Raw genomic sequence first — 23244 nt, 5'->3', positions numbered from 1 at the left:
GTAATTAGTTAATTTTCTTACGTGATGATAAATAATATATATATATAAAAAATTATAAACAGTATTTTAACACCACAGCTTTCCACCGAGTTAAATGGTGCATGTTCTCATGCCACACACCACAGGTATTAGTGAGTCAGGGTTACAGCTTACAAAAGGCAACTTCTTGATTCAGCATTTGTCTAGTCATCTGCAGCAAGTGATTTACATAAAAACCTTCACAGCCATATGTGGAGTTTCAGGTGCTGCCAATTTCCACTTACTGTAAGACTGGCTTCAGATCATAAGGAGCTTTCAAACATGAAGTACATGGAGAGCAACAAAGAAACCAGGGAATGTATTTTTAATACCAACACTGCTTGTGATAGCAGTCCTGCAGTCAGCAGGAGACCCAGTGGGGGCCAGATGTTTCCCATCTTGGACAACCTCAGCAGTAATAACTAAAAACCCAAGGACTTAAAACTGTATGTGCCCAAATTCCTCCATTACTATTGTAAAAAAATTTTACAAATCTTAAACATTTTTAAAATAATAATAATAAAAAAAAAATCTAGGTCCTTAACCTAAAAAAAACACATTCTGGTTTAGGGGGGCATAAAACCATACGTCAGCTGTTACCAATGGAAGAAACTGCACTAGCTCGATACCTACTCCAGCAGCCAGCCCCTCAGCACGGCTCCCATCACCACCCAGCCTGCCCTCCGACCAGCATCCCCACAGCCCTGCCCTCACCTCTACCCGCTGTGAGCCGGAGTGGGCAGTGCCGGGGGGCTGCCCTCCCACCGGCCACGCGCCCTGCTGCCCCTCCACGCTGCGCCCCACCGCTTCGGCAGCGCAATGAAAGAAGGGAGCTGAGGGCGCTGGCGAGGCAGACCCCATGCTCTCTCACTGAGGGTCTGAAGGGGGGCTGACCAGAGAGGGGTCTGTGCCCCACACAGCCACATCTCCGCACAGTCAAAAAGTGACTCTTGACCCATAGCGAAGAGGTAAAAATGTACCCAATGCTTTTGCTACTAATTTTACCACAATGCACAGAATATTGGCTCCCAACAAGCAGGATTTGGTTTGATATGCTGCTTGCAGGGCATTCAACCAGTCTTTACGGTCATTCAAGGACAAAAAATTGGTAGGAGGAGGGAGGTGATTCAGCAGGAGGGGTAACTGTCACCTAACACGCTCGCTGACGGCAGCCACGACTGCTCCTTAGAAGGACAACCACCACCATTGCCACCAAAATACCCCAGCCACAATGCTGATGGATCAGGGACGTTTTGGCCAAAGTCAACGAGGCGCACTAAGCTGAAGTGGCAGACTGGCTCCGTGACCAAACCCTAAGTGCCTAAGCTGCTCCATCCACCATGCACCTCCCCAAGGGGCTATAAAAGCCATTTCAACCCCACTGCCCCTCCCAGCTCCCAAGAGCAAAATGACTTCAAAGCCAAAAGAGCATTTGCCTGTACAAGCTGGTGCCAAATCTGAGCCAACAAGCAGCATCCAAGTTTTAGAGACAGGTTGCATCAATGCTAGCTACTAAGCCTAATCTTTACCAGGTATATTAACGATAGGAATGGGATTTAAGTCCAATATTTACATGGAAGAGCTCCTTCCCCTCCTCTTAACGTTTTGCTTCTCTCTCTTCTCTAACCAGAGCAGTTAAAAAAACAATCTATCAGTTCAGACAATCTGTATTCCCGAATTAAGCAACCAAAACCAGCCTAACTTCAAACCGCTTACAAATGTCTTCTTTATGGGCTTAACGCAGTAAGCTCAAGTCAAAATTTAATGCTGATAGACTCACAGGATTTTATGTGAGTTAAATACACATAACTTCTCTTTATATTGTAAAGGCAAAAAAGCCAAAGTAAATTTATTCTTTGCTAATACAGACTACTCACTTGCTGACATCTTTGCAGTGTTAATATCTAGAATAACTTCTGGTACTTAAATACATATGGATAAAACAAAGGAAAAATGTCTTAGTGGAAAAGTTGAAGAGCTACCTAGAAAATTTATATACCCTCAAATAGGAATTTGATTTCAAATTTGTCCTGTGTTTCTTGAGACCCTATTCTCTTTATTATGAAAGACAAAGCTATTAGCAGGTCCAGTGGAAGCAGGACTGAGGTCTCTATAGGCTTATAGAACTGAAGCTCTATTAACGGATGGTTTAAACAGAACCCACCTCTTGAGTGGGGGGTAGAAATCATTTATTTGTGCATGTACCATCAAAATATTATCCTACAAATATCTTTGATTATTTCTAGCCATATGTAAGAAACAGATGATCTTTGAAATGCAGCTGATCTCTCCATTGACCTAAATTAATAAACACTTGGAACAGAATCAGTTTCTATTGGATATTTTCTGCATATTTGATTTTCATCAATGTTTCTCCATGCAGAAACTAATGGAGTTTCTAGAAGAGCCCAGTTAAATTTTAGAGATTTTTTTTTTTAATGCTACAATTACAGCACACACTTTCAAAAGAAAATCTTTTCTTATCTGCAATTTTCAGTAATTCAATTTGTTTCTGATTTTTGGTACCTAATTGCAACTCTTTTTTAAGACTTGATGCTTTAGCTATGTAGCTCATTGAGGCCTTACATGACAAGGCTAGAAGTTCTGGTTCTAACATTGGCATGCATGACAGTTTTGTGGGTGTAAAGGTATACATCAAGGTTTTTCCTCATAAATGAAGAGGGTAAATCTTACTTGTTTAGCAAGCACATTCCATAGTACACTTTTTGAATGATATCCTAGATTCAATATTTCACATGCTGTTTTCTTCTCCTCAAATGTAATAGAAACAGAGGACATTTTATACCCAAACTTTTCTGATTCTACCGTATTTCTCTTCACTGTCAATCTCTGAAATTTAGTATCTTCTCTGTCCTCATTTGATTTACCCCATCTTAATAACTCAGTAGATATAATGCAGAGCCATATGTGTGGTGGTGGGATTGGAGATGGCGAGGGATGAATCAAATTTAACAACTGAGCATAGAATCATCAATAAAAACAGTTTTCTTCAATGCAAACTTCAAACAAGGGAAGCAAATGCTTCTGTAAGCCAGGAAGAAAAGCTTATAATAGTACATTAATGCCCCAAAGTTAATAGAGAAAAATGCTTATTGAAATACAAGCAAGGAAACAGCATTAGGAGAAGTACATGGGAAAAATACAATAGTTTAAAGCACAGAGGTAACATACAAGAACACAGAACTATTTTGTTGCCTTGTCAAAAAATAAAAAACACGATGCCCATACTAAAGTCAAAATACGACTGAAGGAGCAAAGGAGCAAAACGTGCACTGCTGCCAGGCTACTTTTGGGTATTTTGTAAAGACCTCTTGAATGCTATGTAAAAAACACTATGCAGACTGCTAAATGGATTTCAAAAAACAGTCCGAGGCAGGAACTAACTTTTATATCAACATATGAAATGCAAAAGGACTATAAAAATACTGATTCAAGACATGTATATACACAAACATACAACTGTGTACATTCTAGTTTCCTTTCACGGAACTAGGTATGTCCTCCCTCCCTCCCTCCCAATTCTGCATTTCTCCAAGAGCTCTCCAGGCAGGTCAGTTTAATACAAAAACCTCAGAACTCTACCTTGGTGTCATGGCGTATTGCCGAGATTGGGGTGACCTCCTCTGCTCTCTTCTTTTTGCCCTCTTCATCATCTTTCTCTTCTTCTGCCTTTTTCTCCGGAGTCACAGTGGTTATCAAGTTGGTCTGAGAGATGCCCTTTGTTGTGGCGTACTGGCCAGTACCAACCTCTGCAGCAGACACAGAATCCTTCATGTACATTTCATGGTTTTCATTCACTGATGCTAAAAGCAAATATTTAAAGAGGGAAAGTCTGAAATAGCTTTTGCTGAGAAGCTGCGTAAAATTAAAAAGCTGGGTTAGTAAATCATTTGAGATACTGCTGAAAACACAACTATGTCATGTTTCAGAAAACCAGAAGCATGTGCATACATCTAAATAAAACTGTTTACTTCAAAGAAAACGTGTAGCTTTTATATGCATAAACGTATATTATGGATGTGTATACACACATTACTGTAGCTAATGTGCGCATTACACAGTTGTTAAATGCTAGCAAGCCATTAAAAGTGCTACTGTAGCAAAACATCAGAAAAAAATCAATGCATTGCCACAGTTATCAGGCAGGAAACATAAGGAGAACCAGCTATGACATCAGCCACGGGGGTGGAAGAGATTTTTTTGGAAATCTGTCAGAATATAACAATGCAGTAAGTAATGTGCTGCATTACAGGAAATGACAATATTGATGAAACACAGAATAATACCTGAGAATCAAGAAGTGGGATCTTTGTATTACTGAGTACTAAAGTCTGCCAGTTAAGTGAGCTCATTGTCCTAAGAAATTCTGGTAAGTGATGGTATTCAATTCAGTGGACCAAACCAGAATAATTTAGATGTAAACATTCTATAATTCAGCAAACTTAAATATATATATAAACAATTTTGAAATAAATAGTAAATTTATTGATAGAATGTAATCAAAACATTAATATGCTCTTGACTACTGTGCAACTAATTTCTAAGTCAAAAGGACTATTAGAATTTATGAATTTACTTGCACCTGTAACAAACGACAGGGCCAGGGTCACAGTGTAGTTGTGATGCAGAACGTTACAGCCACAGTTGCATTACAGTAACAACATTAGTGAAGAAATCATAAGCATTGATTAAAAAACCTCTTTTCCCCATTTGCACTTATGCAAATTAACATAATAAAAACCTTGCGGAGTCCAACAAATGCTGGGAAAAAGCATTTCAGATCTCTTGTCTCTCGGGAATAAGCTTAGGAGGCAGGAGAAAGCAAAGGGACTAGAGGGAGACATCTTGTTTAGATGTTACAAACAAAATAACGCAGAAGGGTAATTTCTGCTTTGAGACACATGCACAGCAATCAGGTCACCAGTTGCTTGGTAACGAGCAAGAAGCACATCAGAATTAGAAGATTCCAAAATAATTAATGACAAGCAGCACCTTTAGGGGAAGAAAAGAAGGCCTGTCACTAGTACTTTTAAATGAAAGCTTCTCCCCCTCCCCACCATCAACTATACTCATTGCAGTTTGTTTGTGATATTCTGCAGGAGAATTCACCTCTTTTTTTTTTTTTTTTTTTTCAAACTGTAGCAATTCTGAATTTAGTCTCAGTCTTTTTTTCTACAAGAATAAACTACACCCTCTTTTTTTACTCAACAGCTGACAACAGTAACAGCTGATGAAGTAGCTGACACTGAATCACACACTGGTTTAACCGAAGGGAGCAGCAGAACCGTGACCTCCATGAACCGCGGAGAAAGAGAGGAGGAGGAAAGACGTACTATTAACCTGCATATGTTACTCTCCATCTCACAACTTCAAAAGTAATGTATGGAAATAGCCTGTTAGCACTCATTCGACTAGGACACGAGGTAATTGGAAGCAAGTGTTATTACTCAATCACAGGCAATAATTCATTTATGAATTGTAACATACACTTAAATGAAAAACCTACATAGGAAAAAAAGCCAAATTAAACCAAACCTCAAACAGTTACTCATGCAAATCCTGAAAATGCGTTGAAGCCTGACTTGGGCAGGTGGGCAGGTCCAGGCGCCCTGTCCTTCCCCAAAGCTGGGAAGTGCTTTGCAGGTGTGAGGCCAAGGAGAGAGGCTCCATGAAGAGTGGGCTCCCAAGGGCCTCCTCCAGGCAAACACTTTGTAAGGACCACAGCAGTACATTTTTTAGCACAGTATTTCTCTGTGTCCTTCCCTACCCCTGCAGTGAACATGCAGGTACTCACAGCCTCCACTCAGCCGATGCTCAAAGACATGAGATAAGAGGTTTATACCTAATCTAAAGCAGTGACCACCGTGATGATAACTTTTGACAAAGTCAAGTGAGAGGACCTTACCCCCATCTAAGCTGCGAGACATAGTGTAACGTTTACTAGAAGACCGCTCAAAGTAAGGTGCGGGACGGTCTATGAGGGCGCTGGCTCTTCTCGTCTGGGCCTGCGTCCGGCCGCTGTAGCGAAACTTGGAACCCAGCGTAAGGAACTTCTTTGGAGGTGCTTCTGGCAGCAAGAGCCTAAAACACACCGAGCAGTGTACCCGTTATGCCCCCTCCTCCAAAAATCAGTCCACTATTTCTGCAGAGGACAGAAGACAACTGTTGGGTATCACTCTCCATCGTAACCTGTGCCTCACGGGTCTGTGACTAAAAGGGAATCAAAGGATGCCCCTCATACAGCACAACAAAACCACTTAGGTAATGCATCTGAGTTGCTGAGTTCTTCCTAACGGGCAAGAATCACTCAGTCCCTTCCTGCTGCTTGAAAATCTGATTTATTATTTTTTAATCACTGAAACCAAAAATAAGGTGTTACTTGCATCAGGGACCCTGATCTAGGCTGAAATACAGACATATTTCTTATAGTTCAAATTTAACATGGTGCTGCTATGCTGAGGACAGGGCCAGAACAGATCTCCAGTGAATGCCGGGCAGTAGTCATTCACAGGGATGCAGACATTTTTCAGGTTAGAGCTTTCCCACCCTCTGTATTTTGGCTATGGGAGTTTGCTGAAGAAGCCATTCTCCTGCTATGGAGTTTATGCTTTAGACATTGATTTTCCATTAAAAATCAGAAAACACCCCAAAAAATACACACTCAATTTCTTTTTAGATCTTTTGCTGCTAAGACGGCATTTCATAGGAACATACAGACAGCCTGAACCAACAGTTTTAAGAAAGGAAAGACATTCTTCAGTCCTCCCAAACACCTTGAGAGGGGCTTTTAACCACTGGATGCCCTTTCACACCATTGAAAAACTCACCCTTTTAGGTTTCCATTGTTAAGTATCTCTTTGCTGACTATCTCAGCACAAACTAATTACAACATTTATTCCACTATCCAGACTCTTCTCAGGTCTTCTTAGAAGTCAGAAACATAGCTGCAAAATTCCTCAGTAATACAAAAATTACAGCTATGGATTGGGTATTCTGGGTGAACAAAAAAATACACCACTGACTACTGTCTGTATTTTCATATGTAGTTAAATAAAAATGTCCTTTTTTTTTAAACTTTTACCCACAACCCCCAGTAACTTTCCATATAAGTTGTTCTCCCTATATAGGCATGTGTGCAGAAGCGCAGCAGAGTCCTTCGTCTCTAATTATAGCGGCTGATAATATCATGGCACAGATAAAGCTTGGGACCATATGGTGATTTTAAACATTCCGTATCTATCTGAAATAGTATGAATAATACAGGTGAAACATTTCAAATTTTGATGAAGCAACAACCTTCCCTTGTCTGCTCAGAGATACCTCGTGATCAAAAAGACAATTTGATTTGAAGGGTTTTGTCTCTGCTGACAGAATTGGTCTTTCCTGGTCTGTTTTATATCACAACTTTAGGAAAAGAAATCCACATACCTGAAAAATGTATGGTGCTCAACACACACTTTCCATAAGCGCTTTGCAGCACGATGATTTGGCAACTTAAACCCAATAGTGCTTTCAAACTGCTCAAACTAGGTAGGAAAAAAGAAAAAATATGTATTTGGTGCTGTGCATCTATTTTTAGATAGCATACACAGGTTCATCTTCATTTCCTCCACCTATATCATCTCATTGCAGGGGTGAATGTATATGCTTATGTATATAACCACATAAAAACATATTCTACAGACTACTGCCTGTGAAGGAAGCTCTGAGTGATAATCAACAGCAACCTCTGAGGATCGTTTTTGGGGGGAAACCCAGATAATGAGCAAGAGGTTTTTGATGGTGACAGTGATGTTTTATGCCCTATAGCAACAAAGAGATCAGTCAAGACTTGGGAGACTTCTGAGAAAAACATCATTTAAGTGTTTTAACCCTGTTGTTCTAACTTCACCAGTTTAAACAACAGTGGGAAGCCAGATAATAGCCTGGAGGGGAGCAATAGTCCCCAGGGACTGATCTGGTCTCACACAGCCTTAGATTAAGGAGATTTACAGTGAAAGAACTACAGTTAGTAAATCACAGTGTTTTTAGCTAATTTATCTCCTGGGGAGGATGAAGAAGACAGGTAATTGAAAAAAGTCGGCTGGGGATACTAAGGGATGTTTCTAGCTTGTGCTGCAGATTTATATATTCCAGACGCAAAAGCTGTGCCAGCTACAACCGCTGTAACATGTTGATGGCCGCATGCAGATAGCTGAGTAGGCGAAATAGTGTTGCTGTGATTGGAGTAAGGTAGGCAGAAGGGCACTTGTAAGGAAGCCTGGATCCCTACAGGGAGCTGACAGAGAGAAACAAGGCAGGAAACAGCAAAACAATAAAGATGATAAAAGCAACACATGGTGTGGTGAATCACACTATCATCAAATGTGATTTGGAAAGAGACTGCATTGATTATTTTGCATAAGGAACTATGACCTGCTCACAGGACTCTACAAATGAAGACCAGCAGAGCTCAGTAGGGCTTCAGTGGTGGGGAGCTGGCGTGCAGGCACTGGGAACATCAGTGGCTGTACGTTTGGGTTTTTTTAAACCAAACTCAAGACTGGGAATTTGGTTACTAAAACTGTGTCTGCCGACAGGCAGGAGGAGATGCAGGTTTGTGGATTTTGGTTTAGGACTCTAAGAAAGGCTCAGGCCCTGGGGCTGGTGGCGGCCCCAGCAGATTTCCCAGGTCACTTACGAAGTCAGTACTGGAGACATTGGCTCAGGACTCCCAACTGTCATACTGCATTACGGGAGAAATGCCAGTCCTCGTCCAGGTGATTTCTGCCCTGCTATACAGCTCCACCCTCTAAAACGTACATAGGTTTTTCATCTATCACAGACCAATTATTGTACCAGCACTTAAAATGGAGACACTCCTTTGCCTGTGACCATCCTGAACTCCTTCTGGGATTTTTCCTAAGATTTATCGTCTTATTCCTGGGTTAGGGCATGCTCAGCCCATGAGGTAGGTATTTGCTGTGCATCCGGCAGAGCCACGAGAGGGCACTCACTGTATGAGATTTCACATCTCCTCCTCCAGAGCCAGAAGATAAGCTCCTGTGGGCCTGGGAGGGCTAATGCCTGTAGCATTCAGAAGTGCTGAATGACGGATGCTTGACTCCGTTTTTATCAGCCTCTGGATTTCTGCTCCGACTCCAAATGTACTAGTCTGATATGCTTATAGAATTTGGTATGGCCTGTCGACATCTCTTGGTGGTAAGATGAACAGATGCTAATTTAATATACAACATGACAGTGGATAACAAGCACTCCATGAATAAGCGATATGTTACTTAAATTCCCGAAGTATTCGTAATACGGATGAGCTTTATACATGCAGATGGCCATATTTATTCTTCATGTTAGTTCATGGATGTAAACAGAAAACACCAAAGAAGATTTTACCTGTATTTTAAATAAAGTATTTACCTAATCTTTCCTAAGAAAATCAGCGCAAATTAAAAAATACTAATGGAAAGGAATGTTAAAGGTTTGTAAGACATGACAAATCAACAAATCAATGAGTACATGGGTTTTTTGAAAAGGTTCATTCACTAAAGAGTGTCAGGATGCCCTTACCTCCCCTGGCCGGATTTTGATGTAGAAGTTGTTCCTCTTGTAGGAAATCTTCAGAACCTTCGGCCAGGCAAATCTATTTATTCTGAGTCTGTCTCGATATATTAAGAGTCCACTTGCACAAACTCCTAGCATGATTTCCACTCCTTCAGAATCCTGAAAAAGCAAACAATGCTTGTTGAATATTTCTCTCCTCATATCCTACAGTACTACAGATCCTTGTATACTGTGTGTCTATCTGAGCTACGTCTTTTTAATGCAACAGCTGTAGTGACCTGATTTCTGAAAGGTACCCTACTCATTGATGGCATTCATGCAAGTAATAGCAAGGTTGGGCAGGGTGAGAGAAACTGAGAGCTGCGAATGTTTCCTTGTATTTTAGAAAGGCTCCAAAAGGAGGGGGTAAATTTTAGATGTTATTAGAAGAATGACATTAGCCATATAGCAAAATTTGATTAGCATAATGAAAAAGTGTTATTAGCATAAATACCAGATTGAAAGTTAAGTAGGACAGCACACAAATTTACTTCTCCCAGCATCACTCATCTCCATGACTAAGTCTTGTGAATCCTTAGACAGATTTTTCTTCTGTAGTTTGCTTGTCTTGGCTTTAGTTGGTTTGCTAGTTTCTTTAACACTGTCATGCCTATGCTCAGTATTTTCACTTTGAAATGACCAGCAGGCAGAAAGTTGGGCATTTGGACCAGAAAGATTCTTTTAGAAGTGTGCGACTGTGCCTGTGCTATAACCCATATTTGACAGGGAAGCTGTAGTTCAAACATGTTAGCTTGACAAAAGATTTGATCACAATCTTATCAGAATATACCCATAACTATGTGGTTTTTTAAGTAAGAAGTATACATTTATCTTTCCTTTAGAAGCCTTCAAATAGTCTAAACGAAATCTTCACTGTTTGCTATCACCACTAGCCTGTATAATTCTGGTTTTTTTCATTTAGCTAACCACTAATACTGTTGGAGAAAAGAAGGATCCACCTTAAAGCACCGAGTTCTTCGGTAATTATTTTAAAATAACTTAAAGTTACAAAAGTCTGACAACAAAAGCTATGAAGATGTTACCCTGTGATAATCATGAAATGAATTCATTGACTTCCTCTGGTTTTCCCAACAAGCCATCTTTCAGGCAAACAGTGAAAATCAGATAACATTTTAAGATGCACACAAAGGCATGCGTGGTCAGTCATGATGGAAAGGCTATGGCACAGCTTGAAATACAAAAACTTGTTGAGAAATGCCTTCTTCCCTCATCCCCACCTTTGCAGCAGATCTAAGTCCATTCAGGTTTCTGTTACTTGATGGTGTCAGAGACTGCTTTTCAGTGGGATACTATTGGTGTAAAATGAAACCTGAATAAAATAATTTGGCTTTTTTCAGGAGCGATGCGGTTGCATAGAACAGAAAACTGTTAGCTGTAATGTCCGAAGCGCGAGACACTGAGCTGCACATCCCTGCAGCTCTGCATACCAATGGGGGGGCTTTACCAGAGCAGTGACAGCCCAGAGGACAAATCTGTCTACTTGAACACATTTTTTATGGTAGCCTTGTGTTGGATAACTGAGAACTAGTTTTAACAGCAGCTGGTGAGTCCAGCATCTGTTGAATACCTAAGATACTGGCACAGCCTTAATGAATTGACATTGACATAGAGACATCTGCCACGGCATGACTTCAAAAAGGCATCCACAGAGATACTTGTCCCCTTGCCTGATACCATCTGATCTCATTGGCAGACCTCATTAAAACAAAACATTACTTCTCACGCAGAGTCTACTTTTCACACCTTCAGCTCAGTTTCCAAGATTACTGTTGGGTTTCTTAATCCATGGACAGACCCAATTTGGTTACCACAGCAGCTTTTCAAATTCAGAACATCACTTTAGAGAGAGATCAGCTTGCCTACCAACTTCTCTTGCTCTGCGTCTTTCCATATGAAAAACAGAAGATTAAAACTGGATAGTAATATTTTTTAGGGAAGTTAAAAAAAAAAAAAGGTTATCTCAGGATATCCTACCTTAAATTTCACAGCCTTTCTCCAATATTGTGAAAAAAATACTCGGGCCTTAATGCTATGCTATGTAAAATTTTCAGTAACAAAGCCTGTAATGTATTTAGAACAGGAACTTTGTTGCTGTTTTGCAGATTTCTTTGTGTTGGACAAAGGATGTTGGAAAAAAGCTACTGAGTGACATTTGCCAATCCGTTTCTCTCTCTGCTCCAAATGTGCCTCAAGATTTTGTGCCTATCTGCAAGACACAGGGAAGGCAGCGGCATGCCTCCTGGTGGAGTGCTGCCCATTGAGCCATACCCCGATTCTTCATTTGCAGTAAAGGCAATTAACAAAACACAAAAGATTGCCTTGAATTCTGGAACACACATGCACAGCTCCTACAAAATCCCCCAGGGACATGGTTACAGGCCCTTTCAAGATCCAAGCTGCAAATTTATCTCGGTTCTTGAAAGGATCTGCTGCAGCACAAAAACAGGCTCACAATAATTTGACCTTTACAGAAAATGCAGCTCTCTCCACAGCTCAGGATTCTTTGTTCAGCACTCACTTGCCAAGGATGCTTGCTAACCTCAAAGATGTTAAAATCCATTAGCCTTACTTTGAAGAGTGAAGAGAAAAATAGTAATTATTTACTTGGAAAAAACCCATAAAAAACCAGACAACCAACACAAAGCTGGTAGGTGGCTCTCCCAAGACACAATAAGAATGACCATGTTTTATTCATAACTTAACCTGCCGATGATTAGAGAAACTACTTCAAAATGGGAGAATGTTTCCAGCAGAATTACTGCCCTTCCAGTCAACTGCAACAACCATACTTCAGAAGAGAGACAAGCCACTGTCTCCCCATTACTATCTGATTAGGTTTCCAGCATAGCTAAATAATTGCTTGGAAGTTCTCAACAGTGTTAGAAATGATCTGTTTATCTAGTTTAGACACCATAGTTGGCCTTATTAAATTGGAAAATGTAGCTGAATGAAATGACAACTGAACACTCTCTGGACAGCTTCTACCATGTTTCCTCATTACTCTGTCCATACAATATTTTCCCAAAGGATTTGGTTGTTTAATCAACAAGAAAGGCTGATGTGCAACAACTTTGAATCTACAGGCTAAGTTATGTTAGAGTTACGAAATATATTTACGCTTATCCCATGCTGACACATGATTTATCCCACAAAATGCCTGTCTCAAAACAAAAAGAAAAAAATAAATCATGGCCTCCATGCAGATTCAAGTACTAAGCCACAGGAGAAAGATGACTGGTGAAATAACTAGAGTACCTACCTTGGCATGATGGAGATCTACTCCATACATTGACAGTTTTTTGGCATTCTCCAGGAAATGCATCTCAGCCTCTGCAGGTGTCATTCCCCTGAGGAAATCAACCAATTCTAGCATCAGTGTTAAGGAAAGAGAATCCAAAATAAAAATCCAGCAGCTGGAAAACTTTTTCAGCCTGTCAGAACTACAGCCGTACCCCTTAGGTTGCTGGGTACCTACCAGAGCCAAAACTCCAGTGCAGACCCTGTTATCTTTCATGCTGCAAAGCTCTTCTCTAACTGAAGACACAGAGAGGAGTCTTGTCCAAAAAATATTCTTATTAAATATACCGCAGCACATTTTAACATTTCCTCATGCACCAGGATGGTACCTGAAGGCAGGCTACAGCCCCCACTGATGCCCTCTGCCTACCTGTGGCTCTTGTGCAGCTCTATCACTTTATCCTCCAGCTCTTTAGTGTGATTTGGTGCAAAGCGAAATTCGCTGATGTAGTCGCTGCCGTACTCGTCGGGGTCATAGTCGCCAAGCTCTGACTGTACGGTGTAGGAGCCTAGCAGGGCCAGCGTGACGAACGAGCAGGGCAGCCGACCCGACACAATGTCATCTCTCAGCTGCAAGCAGAGGTAGTACCTGCAACAGAGCACCAAGGTGGCTCAGAAAGTGGTCCTCCACTGCTGCTCCCAAAGGAGCACCATTCAAGCACCGGCAAGAGGCCTTAGTTCTTCTACTAATTTGCAGACAACTCCCAAGCCCAAAGTTTTTCAGGCATTAAAAAGGATAGTAATAATTTTGAAAAATAACCCAACCCAAAAACCTTGCCTAACTTACGGGTAGCAACGTAGGATCTCTTAATAAAACAGGTTTTTACTTTGTTTAGTGACCTAGATGGAGAATTACCCATTAAACATACCAGGTTTCCATCATAAACCACTAAGATATATAGCTACCTGATAATTCTTTTATTTAAGGAGAAAAAAATAATTTCGTTTGGAAGACCTCTACTGAAGCATGAACTCTTTGTACACTGTCTTTCTGCACAGTGCCTAGCACATGGGACCTCTGATCTAAGCCAAACGCTTCATGCTACCTTAAAAGCAACAAACAGTCTACAAAGCAATGAAGGTTAAAAATATCAACAGGTTGCAAAATGCTGCAACAGGCTAGGGAACAGTTTGCTGATGGCACAAAACTCATCAGGGCTCAGAAGTTGTCCTGCCTTATACCAAGGAGACAACGAGGTTAGAGGTTTTTTTCGGTTGTGGTTGCAATCCGAATACAAAACCAGAGAGCAGAGGTACAGATTGCAGACCTAAGTGATAGCAGGGGGCAGTCATTCATTACCACCATATTCTCTATACTGTGCACATCAGTTGCTTACCTTGTCAAATGAGATTCAAAATTTACACAGATGCTTATTCTCATCCCACTTCTTCCCCTTCATAGTTATGATTTCCCTTACAATAACAAATTCTTACCACTGGCAAAATGGGCACTAGGCATCTTTGTGAAAATTAAAATCAACTCTCAGGAATTTGTGTATCAGAAAAGCTGGGGTTTAGGGTTAAATTATACAAAAGTCATCTTAGCTCTAAGGACAGACTCTGTTCACAGTGTCTTTTCTGCCAAAGCATTGCATGTTTTCCATAAGCTCATAAGAGAAAAGAAGCCAATGGAAATACAAAACATTCCTTTTCTTGGATAATCAGAGTGTAAGTGCTACTACAAACAGCTTTTAAGCCCCTTCTAGAAAGGTATTTAATGTTTTAAACACCTGGTAATATCTTCAGATAGCTGGGCAGGGTCTGGAGGATAGAATTTCACATTAAATGCAAACTGCCAAGCACCACCTGGAAAAGAACACAGATTGACTGAAAGTACACTGTAAGTGCAAACAGAGATGCTCATGCTGTTCAGTTACCAGCAGACTTAAAAACACCCCAGCCAAGCAATTCATAAGAACAGGATACAGTATCTTTTTCCCATACATCGTTCCAAAGAAACTACTTTTCCCTCTCACAATTACAGTATTAGATCAGATTTTGCAGCTCTTTTCTTATTTAGTAAGATTTCCACTGAAGCAAGGACCCTAAGGGAGCAGTAGTTTATTACTAACACTAAAAAAACCCCCCTCAGTCTGAAAACAATGTTTACTGGAATTAACCATCTGAAAACACAGCCTATACAAGCTTTAAAAACCAATAACCCGAAATACAGAGGCGCTAGAAACACCGCAAGCCAGAGTACGAATGGGCTCTGGAGTGGGCTACCCAAACCAGCTCACAGCATCCTCTCAGAGTGCTGTCTCAGCACATAGCTTCTGTCTCCAGCAGACATAAATTATTGTGTAGACAAAACTGCAAGGACAAACACTGAGAGTATGACTGAAAAACAGCACATAACACTGGAGAACTCTTATTTAGTTATTTCAGTAAGTTTAGGTGACCCATGGGATGGGTACTGGTTTGCGTCACCACAGTTTGTGAAATTTTTTTTGGAGCATTAGCTTTAAATGTTGTAAAGAAAAAATACTGAGAGTGAAAAAGAGTTGAACGTAGTATGTAAATATAAATGCTGTTCTGAAAAAAGGGACAGGTTATACTAGTGCATGTCTTGAACTCAAATAAAAAGCAGTAACAAAACCCCAAACCACAGTGTTTTTACAAGCAACAGAGTGATTTTTTCAGTAACAAGACTTTTCACTGAGACCTCTGTTGTGGGATATACCTCTTATATGTAATTCTACCCCATGAATTACAGTATTTCTGCAGTCAAGAAACCAAAGCCAAAGCAATGACACTTCTGTTTTCTGAAACACATTGATGTCGCCGTACAAATCTAACTAGAAACAAATAGATATCTCTTGAAAAGTCCGTACTGGCAGTGTAATGAGGAAATACTCATGAACACTGCAAAACCAGGACTCTTCCTTATAAACCTGACAGGCAGGGTTTTCCCATGATCTTCAATTCAGGGACACCTTGTGTCTAGGTACCTCCTGAAGAGTATGGGGTTGGAAGGCGTATCTGGTGCACTCTCTGGTAAGATAGCTTATGTGCTGGACAGGTCTGCTTGCCTGGAAATACTGTATGGTTGTCCTAATTGGGCGTTCGGAAGCATTTATTTAGAGACAACAAGGAAATTTCATCCCATGCAAAGCCCCATCCACTTTGTTCATCCACACACCTGAGAAAACAGGCTCAATGTGCGAGAAGACTTTTGACATTTACCATCAGCTCTTGGTGAGACTTTTGGGCTCCTTAATTTTAGGAACTTTTCCACTCTCTTGGGCCATAAAAGCTGGTGGAAGGAAGATCAGGGCTGGCAGCGAGGATGGGGCATGGTCCCACCAGGGAGTGGACCTGCCCCAAGGTGGGAATGGGGCCTGTGGGTGACACCTGGCCCCACGACAGAGGGAAGGGGCCATGGAGTGAAAATCTATTCCTCTGGCACACACAAAACATATCAAACCCATGATATAGCCTATCATATAGCATGGACAGTTAAGATATCAGTGTAAGGGCCTTCACTCCTCACTTCCACCAACCACTGTGCAAGTTAGTGGGTTATAACTAATGGGGTGAGAACAAGGGCTGCACACATGGCGACAGCCTCATTTCTGAACCACTGGGATGAAATCCCTCTGGTCTGCAGTGGAATCACAGATATCTGAGTGTTGCACAACTCAACTAGCATTTAGCAGGATTACATATATATATTTTTATATATATATATATATATATGTGTCTTTGAAAGTGTCATGGGTAACAGCCCTACTTTTCCACCGTTGTCCTGTTCCAAACTTCTAGGGTGAATTGTACAGAGCAAGCAAATTATTGCTGTCATCTTCTGCAAATAGAACTGTCCCCTGCGTGAAGTCCAGGACGAGACTCTTCTACCCCGGTTAATCTCTCGCTGTCACAACCTTTCACTGTCTATCTCATAGCTCAGGCACATACTAAATGCATTTCAAATCAGTGGTATGGAGCCAAGCTGCTTTACTTGTATTGACCATCAGCCCAACTTGACTCATTGAGGTCTACAGCACCTTCTGTTCCAGATCCATCTTCTCAAGAGATTAAAAAAAGGCAGATTTTCATTACTTTTTATTGCAGATCACTTACTTTTAATGAAAATAATACTGGTGGAAAGGTGTGATTGCCCATAGTAAGTGGGGAAATTTTCCAGCCAGTGTAAATTAACCCTCTGAATCTTGGAGAGGGAAGTGATTCATTTGCTGGGCCTGACCCAACAAATGTGGACTACCCCATGTATTTGCTTGTGAAGAAGCATTTCTAGCATATTTCTAGAAGAGATCATTTACAAAATGTTGAAACAAAAAAAACTACTAAGGCTTTCCTGCCCAAAGAAGTCACACACACAAATATTTCATCAATTTTAAAAAGTGAGGGAGGAAAAAAAAGAGCAGGTCAAATTGTAAGCCTGGCAGTCTTGACGAGGTATTCCTTCCAGAGGTTTTTGAATTTCTAATATAGCAGATGGCTAAATTTAACAACCGAGCTTTTTAAAATATTCATGTGAAGCAGAAAATTGACTGGTTCTCTGTGAATTGAATGGTCATTTTAGGAGCAAAGTTCAAGCTTTTGAAATGCAGGAAGGAAAGATATTTTAGACAGAGTGCTATCTTTGCATCAGTGAAGTACTTCAGGATGAGGCATGAGCAGCATTCCTGGATACAATATAAATATCAGTAAGGCAAAGAAATAATTTATATATGTGGCCTAGTCCCTAAGGTTATGTTGCATAATGTCAAACTTCAGGTTTTTGCATCTCTGCAAATGTCAAGTTGATTTCAGCAATGCAAGTTCATGTGTTATGAGCCTCAGTAACTGCCTGCACTCATTATGGGGTAAAATACCTAAAACATGCAGGTAATTCCTTTGCCAGAGACTCAGACAGGATGCGAAAGAAGATTGCGAAATAGGCTGTGTCACCCTGGGGGGAGCATGCTCTCCGGGGGGGGGGAGGCATGGAGAAGGGGGCCATAGCCCCATCCTGCCTCTTCCCTCACCCTGCAGGCAGTGGGGCTGGGGTGAAGGGCTGGGGAGAGGGGGCTGCTGAGCCCCTGGTGCTGGGGCCACCCCAGTGGGACAGGCCCGTCGACCCAAGAGCAGTGAGTTACCCCAGCTGTTTATGAACAAGCCCAGTGGACCAGAGGGGCTGGGCAGCGATGGGCGCCTGGTGCCCATGACGCCCTGTTTGCGTGCCGGGGAGCCCCCTCTGCCTCTCGCATCCTCGCTCAGTGCCACAGGGGTCCGGTGTCTTTGCAAAGACGGATGGCAGTTTACAGGAAGAGACTTTTTTGTGCAGATTTTTGGGGTCCAGGTACACCAGAATGAAACTTTTCCAGACCCCCTGAAATAAACACACAAGCGATAACAAGCTTACTTCGGATCTGCTTCTTGATTTCCTTGGCAGGGTCCAACCAATTCTGCAAAGAAAATGTTTCCTTTTTTCAATTTGAATTAGAAAACACAATAAACATTATTCTTAAAACAGTGCTATGAGTCAAAGCTAGAACACGCGAAGGTCTGCCACCCCTTTCTCCCTGGAGCAGCAGTAGGCAGGGATAACACTAACTTCCAAGATGTGGCCCTGGGTAGAAGCAGGTTTTTTATTAACCTTCACAGACACTGAGGGGCTAAATGGTTTGAAATAAAAAAATATAGAAATTAGTAAAATAAATGCACAGAAATCTTTTTCCAGAGTATCTTCTGGGAAGATTCAATTTCTACAAACTTGTTAAGAAGTGTTTTAGGTTTTTTATTTGGTTGGTTGGTTTTTTGCTCTAATCCTGGAAGGGCTGAAAAGCCTTGCTAGAGGATAAGCCAGCATGGCATAGGGCACTTCCCCATTTGCAACCCGGCGTGGGCATGGGGCACTCCCCGGGGCAGAGGGAGCACGGGCGGAAACCAGCGGCAGAACCACAGCATGGGGGCTGCCCCCATCCACGCTGCGCAGAGCCCGGTGACCATGCAAGACAAAACCCCTGCCAAGGAGGTGGGGAGTTATCACGGTGATGTGTTACTACTCCATGGATGCCAAGGAGCAGATCAAATTCCTCTGGAAGAGGTGTGCAGCAGCTTGGGGTCTCTTAGTGCCACCACTACCTTGTCCTCTAACAGAATCAACTTAATATTTAAAATGTGTCACAGAGCCCTGAACAAAAAGTTCGCTTCCCCTAGGAAAGTTCCACTTTCTCCAAAGAAAGAAAAACAAATGTATCAGAGAAAAAAAAATACTAAAGAAATATCAAACAAGCAGAACACAAGAATCCCCCCCCCCCCCCCCCCCCCCGCAACAAAAACAACCAGTTCGCAGCTGTCCAAACCCCGTCTGTGGTGCAAAACATTGAGCCTAAAGAGCTCCAGCTATTGCTGAGCACGAAAGCACACTATGTACCAAGAAATTAAAGATGCATCAGGGTTTCTATTTTCAAAGATGACACGTGATGTGGGCACATATATCGTCTGGCTGGATGTTATATGGCAGAGGAGGGAGGTGAATTACTAAGTACTTTGACATTAAAAATATGCATGTTATTGATCAATAAATGTGGTGGCAAGCAGTCATTCTTTCAGCTGTTTAGCTCTGTAAAGTAACTGGCAATCTATAAATGTTTAGTGCTTTTAAATCACCTGTTAATAATGTATACATTCTTGTCTTTCCAGTACAGGAAAGCACACCTATCTGGAAATGCACTTAAACATCAGCCTAACTTTACCACAACTCAAAACTAAGCATATGCTAAAGTGTTATCTTGCACTGGCATGGAACAAGTGTCTGCTTAAGTGATTTTCTGAATCAGAAACAAAATCCTCATATTTAGAATTCTGTGAAGAAAGGGGAAAGAAAGACAAAAAGACCGATTTCTTTTGTATCATATATAACTGAAACAAAAGGAAGCCTAGAAAATACAACTGTTATTCTCACAATAATATAATAAACAGCTAAAGAAGTAGTAATAGCTCCAGCTCCATCAAGGAAGACCTTTCAGGCCATGCAAAGCACAAAAACCCTTCACCTGGTGAGCTCTGCTGGGCTACTGCACATATTGCTAAGAAGTTTTGTTACTGGTTTCTTTCAAAATATTTATCTTAAAATGACAAAATCACATAGTATATTTTAAATTATCCTTTGATACTCTCTCTTTTATCATAACATGTCCAAAACAATACATCTATATCACCTGCACACTAGATCATCTTGGACACTTGTTAATACACAGCTTATTTAATACTAAAGTTAAAATGCAGACAAGCAGAATGTGATTCACTATTGCTACCAACTGCGTCTGAAGACTAATGTCTTTAGCCAAATCAACAATAATGCTAAGATAAAGTAAGTCAAGTCTTAAAGCCTTACTTTATCTTAGCAGTTAGCAGGAACAGTCAATCAACTCCTGCCTATCTGTATCCCAACCACAGTATTATTAAGCTATATTTTAGTATTATATGTTTAGTAGTGTATCTATGAATGTAAATCTGACTTTCATCTACAGCAGTAATGAAATAAATCATACTAGAAAGAGAAGCAGCTATATGATTAACTTCTTTCATGTTATAAACAGCCAGCACAGAGGGAAGCCAGGGAAACACAGGGGACGCTCTTCAGAAGTAGAGTTACAACAAACAATAGCTCAAGCTATATCTAATGGAACTTGGCAAGGAAGACAAAAACAACTTCTGGACTGTTTGCAACTGCCTGAGGGGGTGTCTCGGGGAGCTCTAATGTCCACCTGCCAAAGGCCAGCTGCAGTTTTGTGGGTTACCTTTTGGTTTTCTGTGTCTCTGTATGTTAGCCCAAAGTAGTCTTTTTCCAAAAGGTTCAGATGCTCGCACACTTTGTCGAATAGCACTTGACCTCTGGAGCGTTTCTGTGGGAAATGAACAGGAAAAAAAAAAAAAAAATCACATTTGCAAAATAAAGTAATATAAGCGTTAAAGTAACACCTTTTCTGTTAATCCTCAAATCAATAACCCCAAAATGATTTAATTCAACTCATCCATTTTTCAAACCTATTGACCTGGAGCTTCATAATAATCTGCTGAACGGGGCAAATCTGTTTTTCATAAAAGTTCAGGTCTTCTTGCGGAGTTAAAAATAAGTCAGTAAGTGTCACGTTTCAAGTTTCAATGAGAAGAACTCTTCTTTCACAGTCGTATCTCAGCAAACCTGGGCGTTCTTGGTGTGCAATAGTAGCAACCAACAACCGTACAAAATATTCCTGGTCATGGACTATCAGATCTGTGACTGGGGGGCAATCTACTGAAGGAAAAATCAAATGTGGGGATACTTCTCATTTTGGTAGCAATGTGGACTGATTCCAGGATCCTTTTTTGTCTCATATATGGGGAAATGTGGTAACACCATCTACTGAAATCACTGAAAGAGCCTAGTATCTCACTGGGAACGCAGCTGGGTAAGAAAGCAGCTTTCCAGTGTCCCACTAACCTTCTTTACTGCTAACATGTTGATCTCTCGCTGTCAACAGCCAGAGCCCTTAACAGAAGTTTTGTAGTATCTCTCGTATTGGACGGTAAAAATTCATATCACCCTAGTTCTCAGCGTTATATGTGACATTGAGAAAAAATCTCCGAAAAACCAAACGCAGACAGAAACGTCCTCTTTATAAGCTACATGTGCCAATTTTGATATGCATTGATTATTATTATAAACAACCCAAAATTATTTGGGCCACTGTTTCATCGTTATCTGCTTCCCTAAGTGCAACTCAGCTAAAGGAAAAAATCTGCCCAATTCATTTCAAACACAGGCATACATAAATATTTTAGTTGACATCAGGGCTGCATTTTCTTTATCTGTAGCATACACGTGACTTGAAGCAGACTGGAAATACACTACTTTCTTCAAACACAATGCAGGAAGGAGGCTGACGCAAAAGAGGAGAGAATGCTGCCTCTGAATTTATGTGCCTCCACTGACAGAGCTGCCAGCCTGGCAGCCTTGGCTGGAGGGGTGGATATTTCACAATACCAGCTGGCACAACTATGCCAACAAACCTGTGGAGCCCAACACTGGGATCAAACTATTTTGGAAGTGGTAAGCAAGCCAAAAGAAAAGAATAAGAAAAAGAACTGAGGGTTGCTGCCTAAAACCCTGTGAAAACATTACAAGAGATGATAGAGGGAGTTGTGCAGCGTAACCTAATTTATGTTAAATTTGGTATTTCTACTGGGGCTCCGATGGTATATTAGGAAGGAAGCAGGGAAATATGCTCTATGTTTTTATCTATGGGGAAACTGAAGAGTGTGGCTGATAGAGTCTAACAAGTGCTCTCCAGCTGAGAAAAAACAGGCACAGAAGTGCATTGCAAGCGTACTGCTGTAACTTCATTTACTGTGTCTTCCAGCATCATTTGAGCAAACCGCACTTGGGCCTTGTTCTGCTTGTCACATGCTTTCTGCCCTGTAGTAGGAAGCATGAATATACCCCAGTTCCTTTATAAGGTCAAACAAATGTTTAGTTAATTCTTCACACCCCAAACTTGGAAGTCGATAATAAGAGGTTAGCGGGTTTATACCTGATGCTCCATGGAAAGGATCAGGCGGATAAAAAAGATCTCACTGTTGGTGTGCAGAGAGGAATCAACTTGGAGACTTCAAGCCAAAATAGCCACATTTCTGCTATAATCACTGCTGTGTTTTGTCAAATTTCTTGCTTTTCTGCCTGATAACAAACCAAGTGGTTATACTGAATGGAGAGAAATAAGCAGGTTAACTCTAGAAGATACCTGCTTTAGGAAACACTATGTCTGTGCCACTGCATCATTTACATGTATTTGAATTACAATACTTCAATGTCCTCTTAATTTTAAGAGTCACACAATGCCAACACAGGAGCTGTTTTATGCGGCCTATCTGTGCAGCTACACAGGTGTCAGCTTTGAGAAACAGTAGCTAGCAGCTGCAAGGTATGGTGTTTTAATAGGGAATAGTAGGAAACAGTTCTGTGGGGCTGTGCTGTAATAAAAAGCAACAAACCAATAAAACCCCAATGCTCAGGATTTCTTGTTTGGCTACACATCGTGGGCAAGTGAAAATAAGTATGGCAAGCCTGGAATAAGTTGCATGGCTCATTTCTTGTCCATGACAAAATGTACTTCCTCCTCTGGTACCAAGATCCCCAAATTGTACTCAGACACTTTCCACAAAATTCCTGCTGCATCAGGATACGGGAAAACTCTGTTGGTGCTGCAAGATGACATCAGAAACACCACGTATAAGTGACAGCCCTTCCTGGTCAGGGTCCTCTCTTCACCAGACGCAGGTGTGAACTGGTGATGGCTGACG

At 41.1% G+C, this 23244-nt stretch overlaps 1 protein-coding gene across 22 annotated transcripts in view; it reads right to left on the bottom strand.

Annotated features, from left to right (window-relative positions):
- Positions 1-23244, bottom strand: part of EPB41L3 (erythrocyte membrane protein band 4.1 like 3) — a 141125-nt gene that overhangs the window by 19693 nt on the left and 98188 nt on the right. For 18 of the 22 annotated variants that reach the window (XM_075023046.1, XM_075023038.1, XM_075023039.1 and 15 more), the window contains exons 4-12: positions 20703-20807; positions 18320-18362; positions 14685-14760; positions 13325-13543; positions 12917-13004; positions 9604-9756; positions 7468-7565; positions 5945-6120; positions 3622-3842 (exon numbers count right to left, since the gene is read on the bottom strand). In XM_075023046.1, the coding sequence (XP_074879147.1) occupies positions 3622-3842; positions 5945-6120; positions 7468-7565; positions 9604-9756; positions 12917-13004; positions 13325-13543; positions 14685-14760; positions 18320-18362; positions 20703-20807 (1179 nt within the window). The remainder of the gene's footprint in view (positions 1-3621; positions 3843-5944; positions 6121-7467; positions 7566-9603; positions 9757-12916; positions 13005-13324; positions 13544-14684; positions 14761-18319; positions 18363-20702; positions 20808-23244) is intronic. The other 4 variants (XM_075023041.1, XM_075023044.1, XM_075023058.1 and 1 more) reach the window with 1 other exon arrangement.

This window comes from Buteo buteo, chromosome 3, assembly GCF_964188355.1.
Source record: "Buteo buteo chromosome 3, bButBut1.hap1.1, whole genome shotgun sequence".
Classification (NCBI taxonomy): Eukaryota; Metazoa; Chordata; class Aves; order Accipitriformes; family Accipitridae; genus Buteo; species Buteo buteo.
This window is presented reverse-complemented; position numbering and strand designations above follow the sequence as displayed.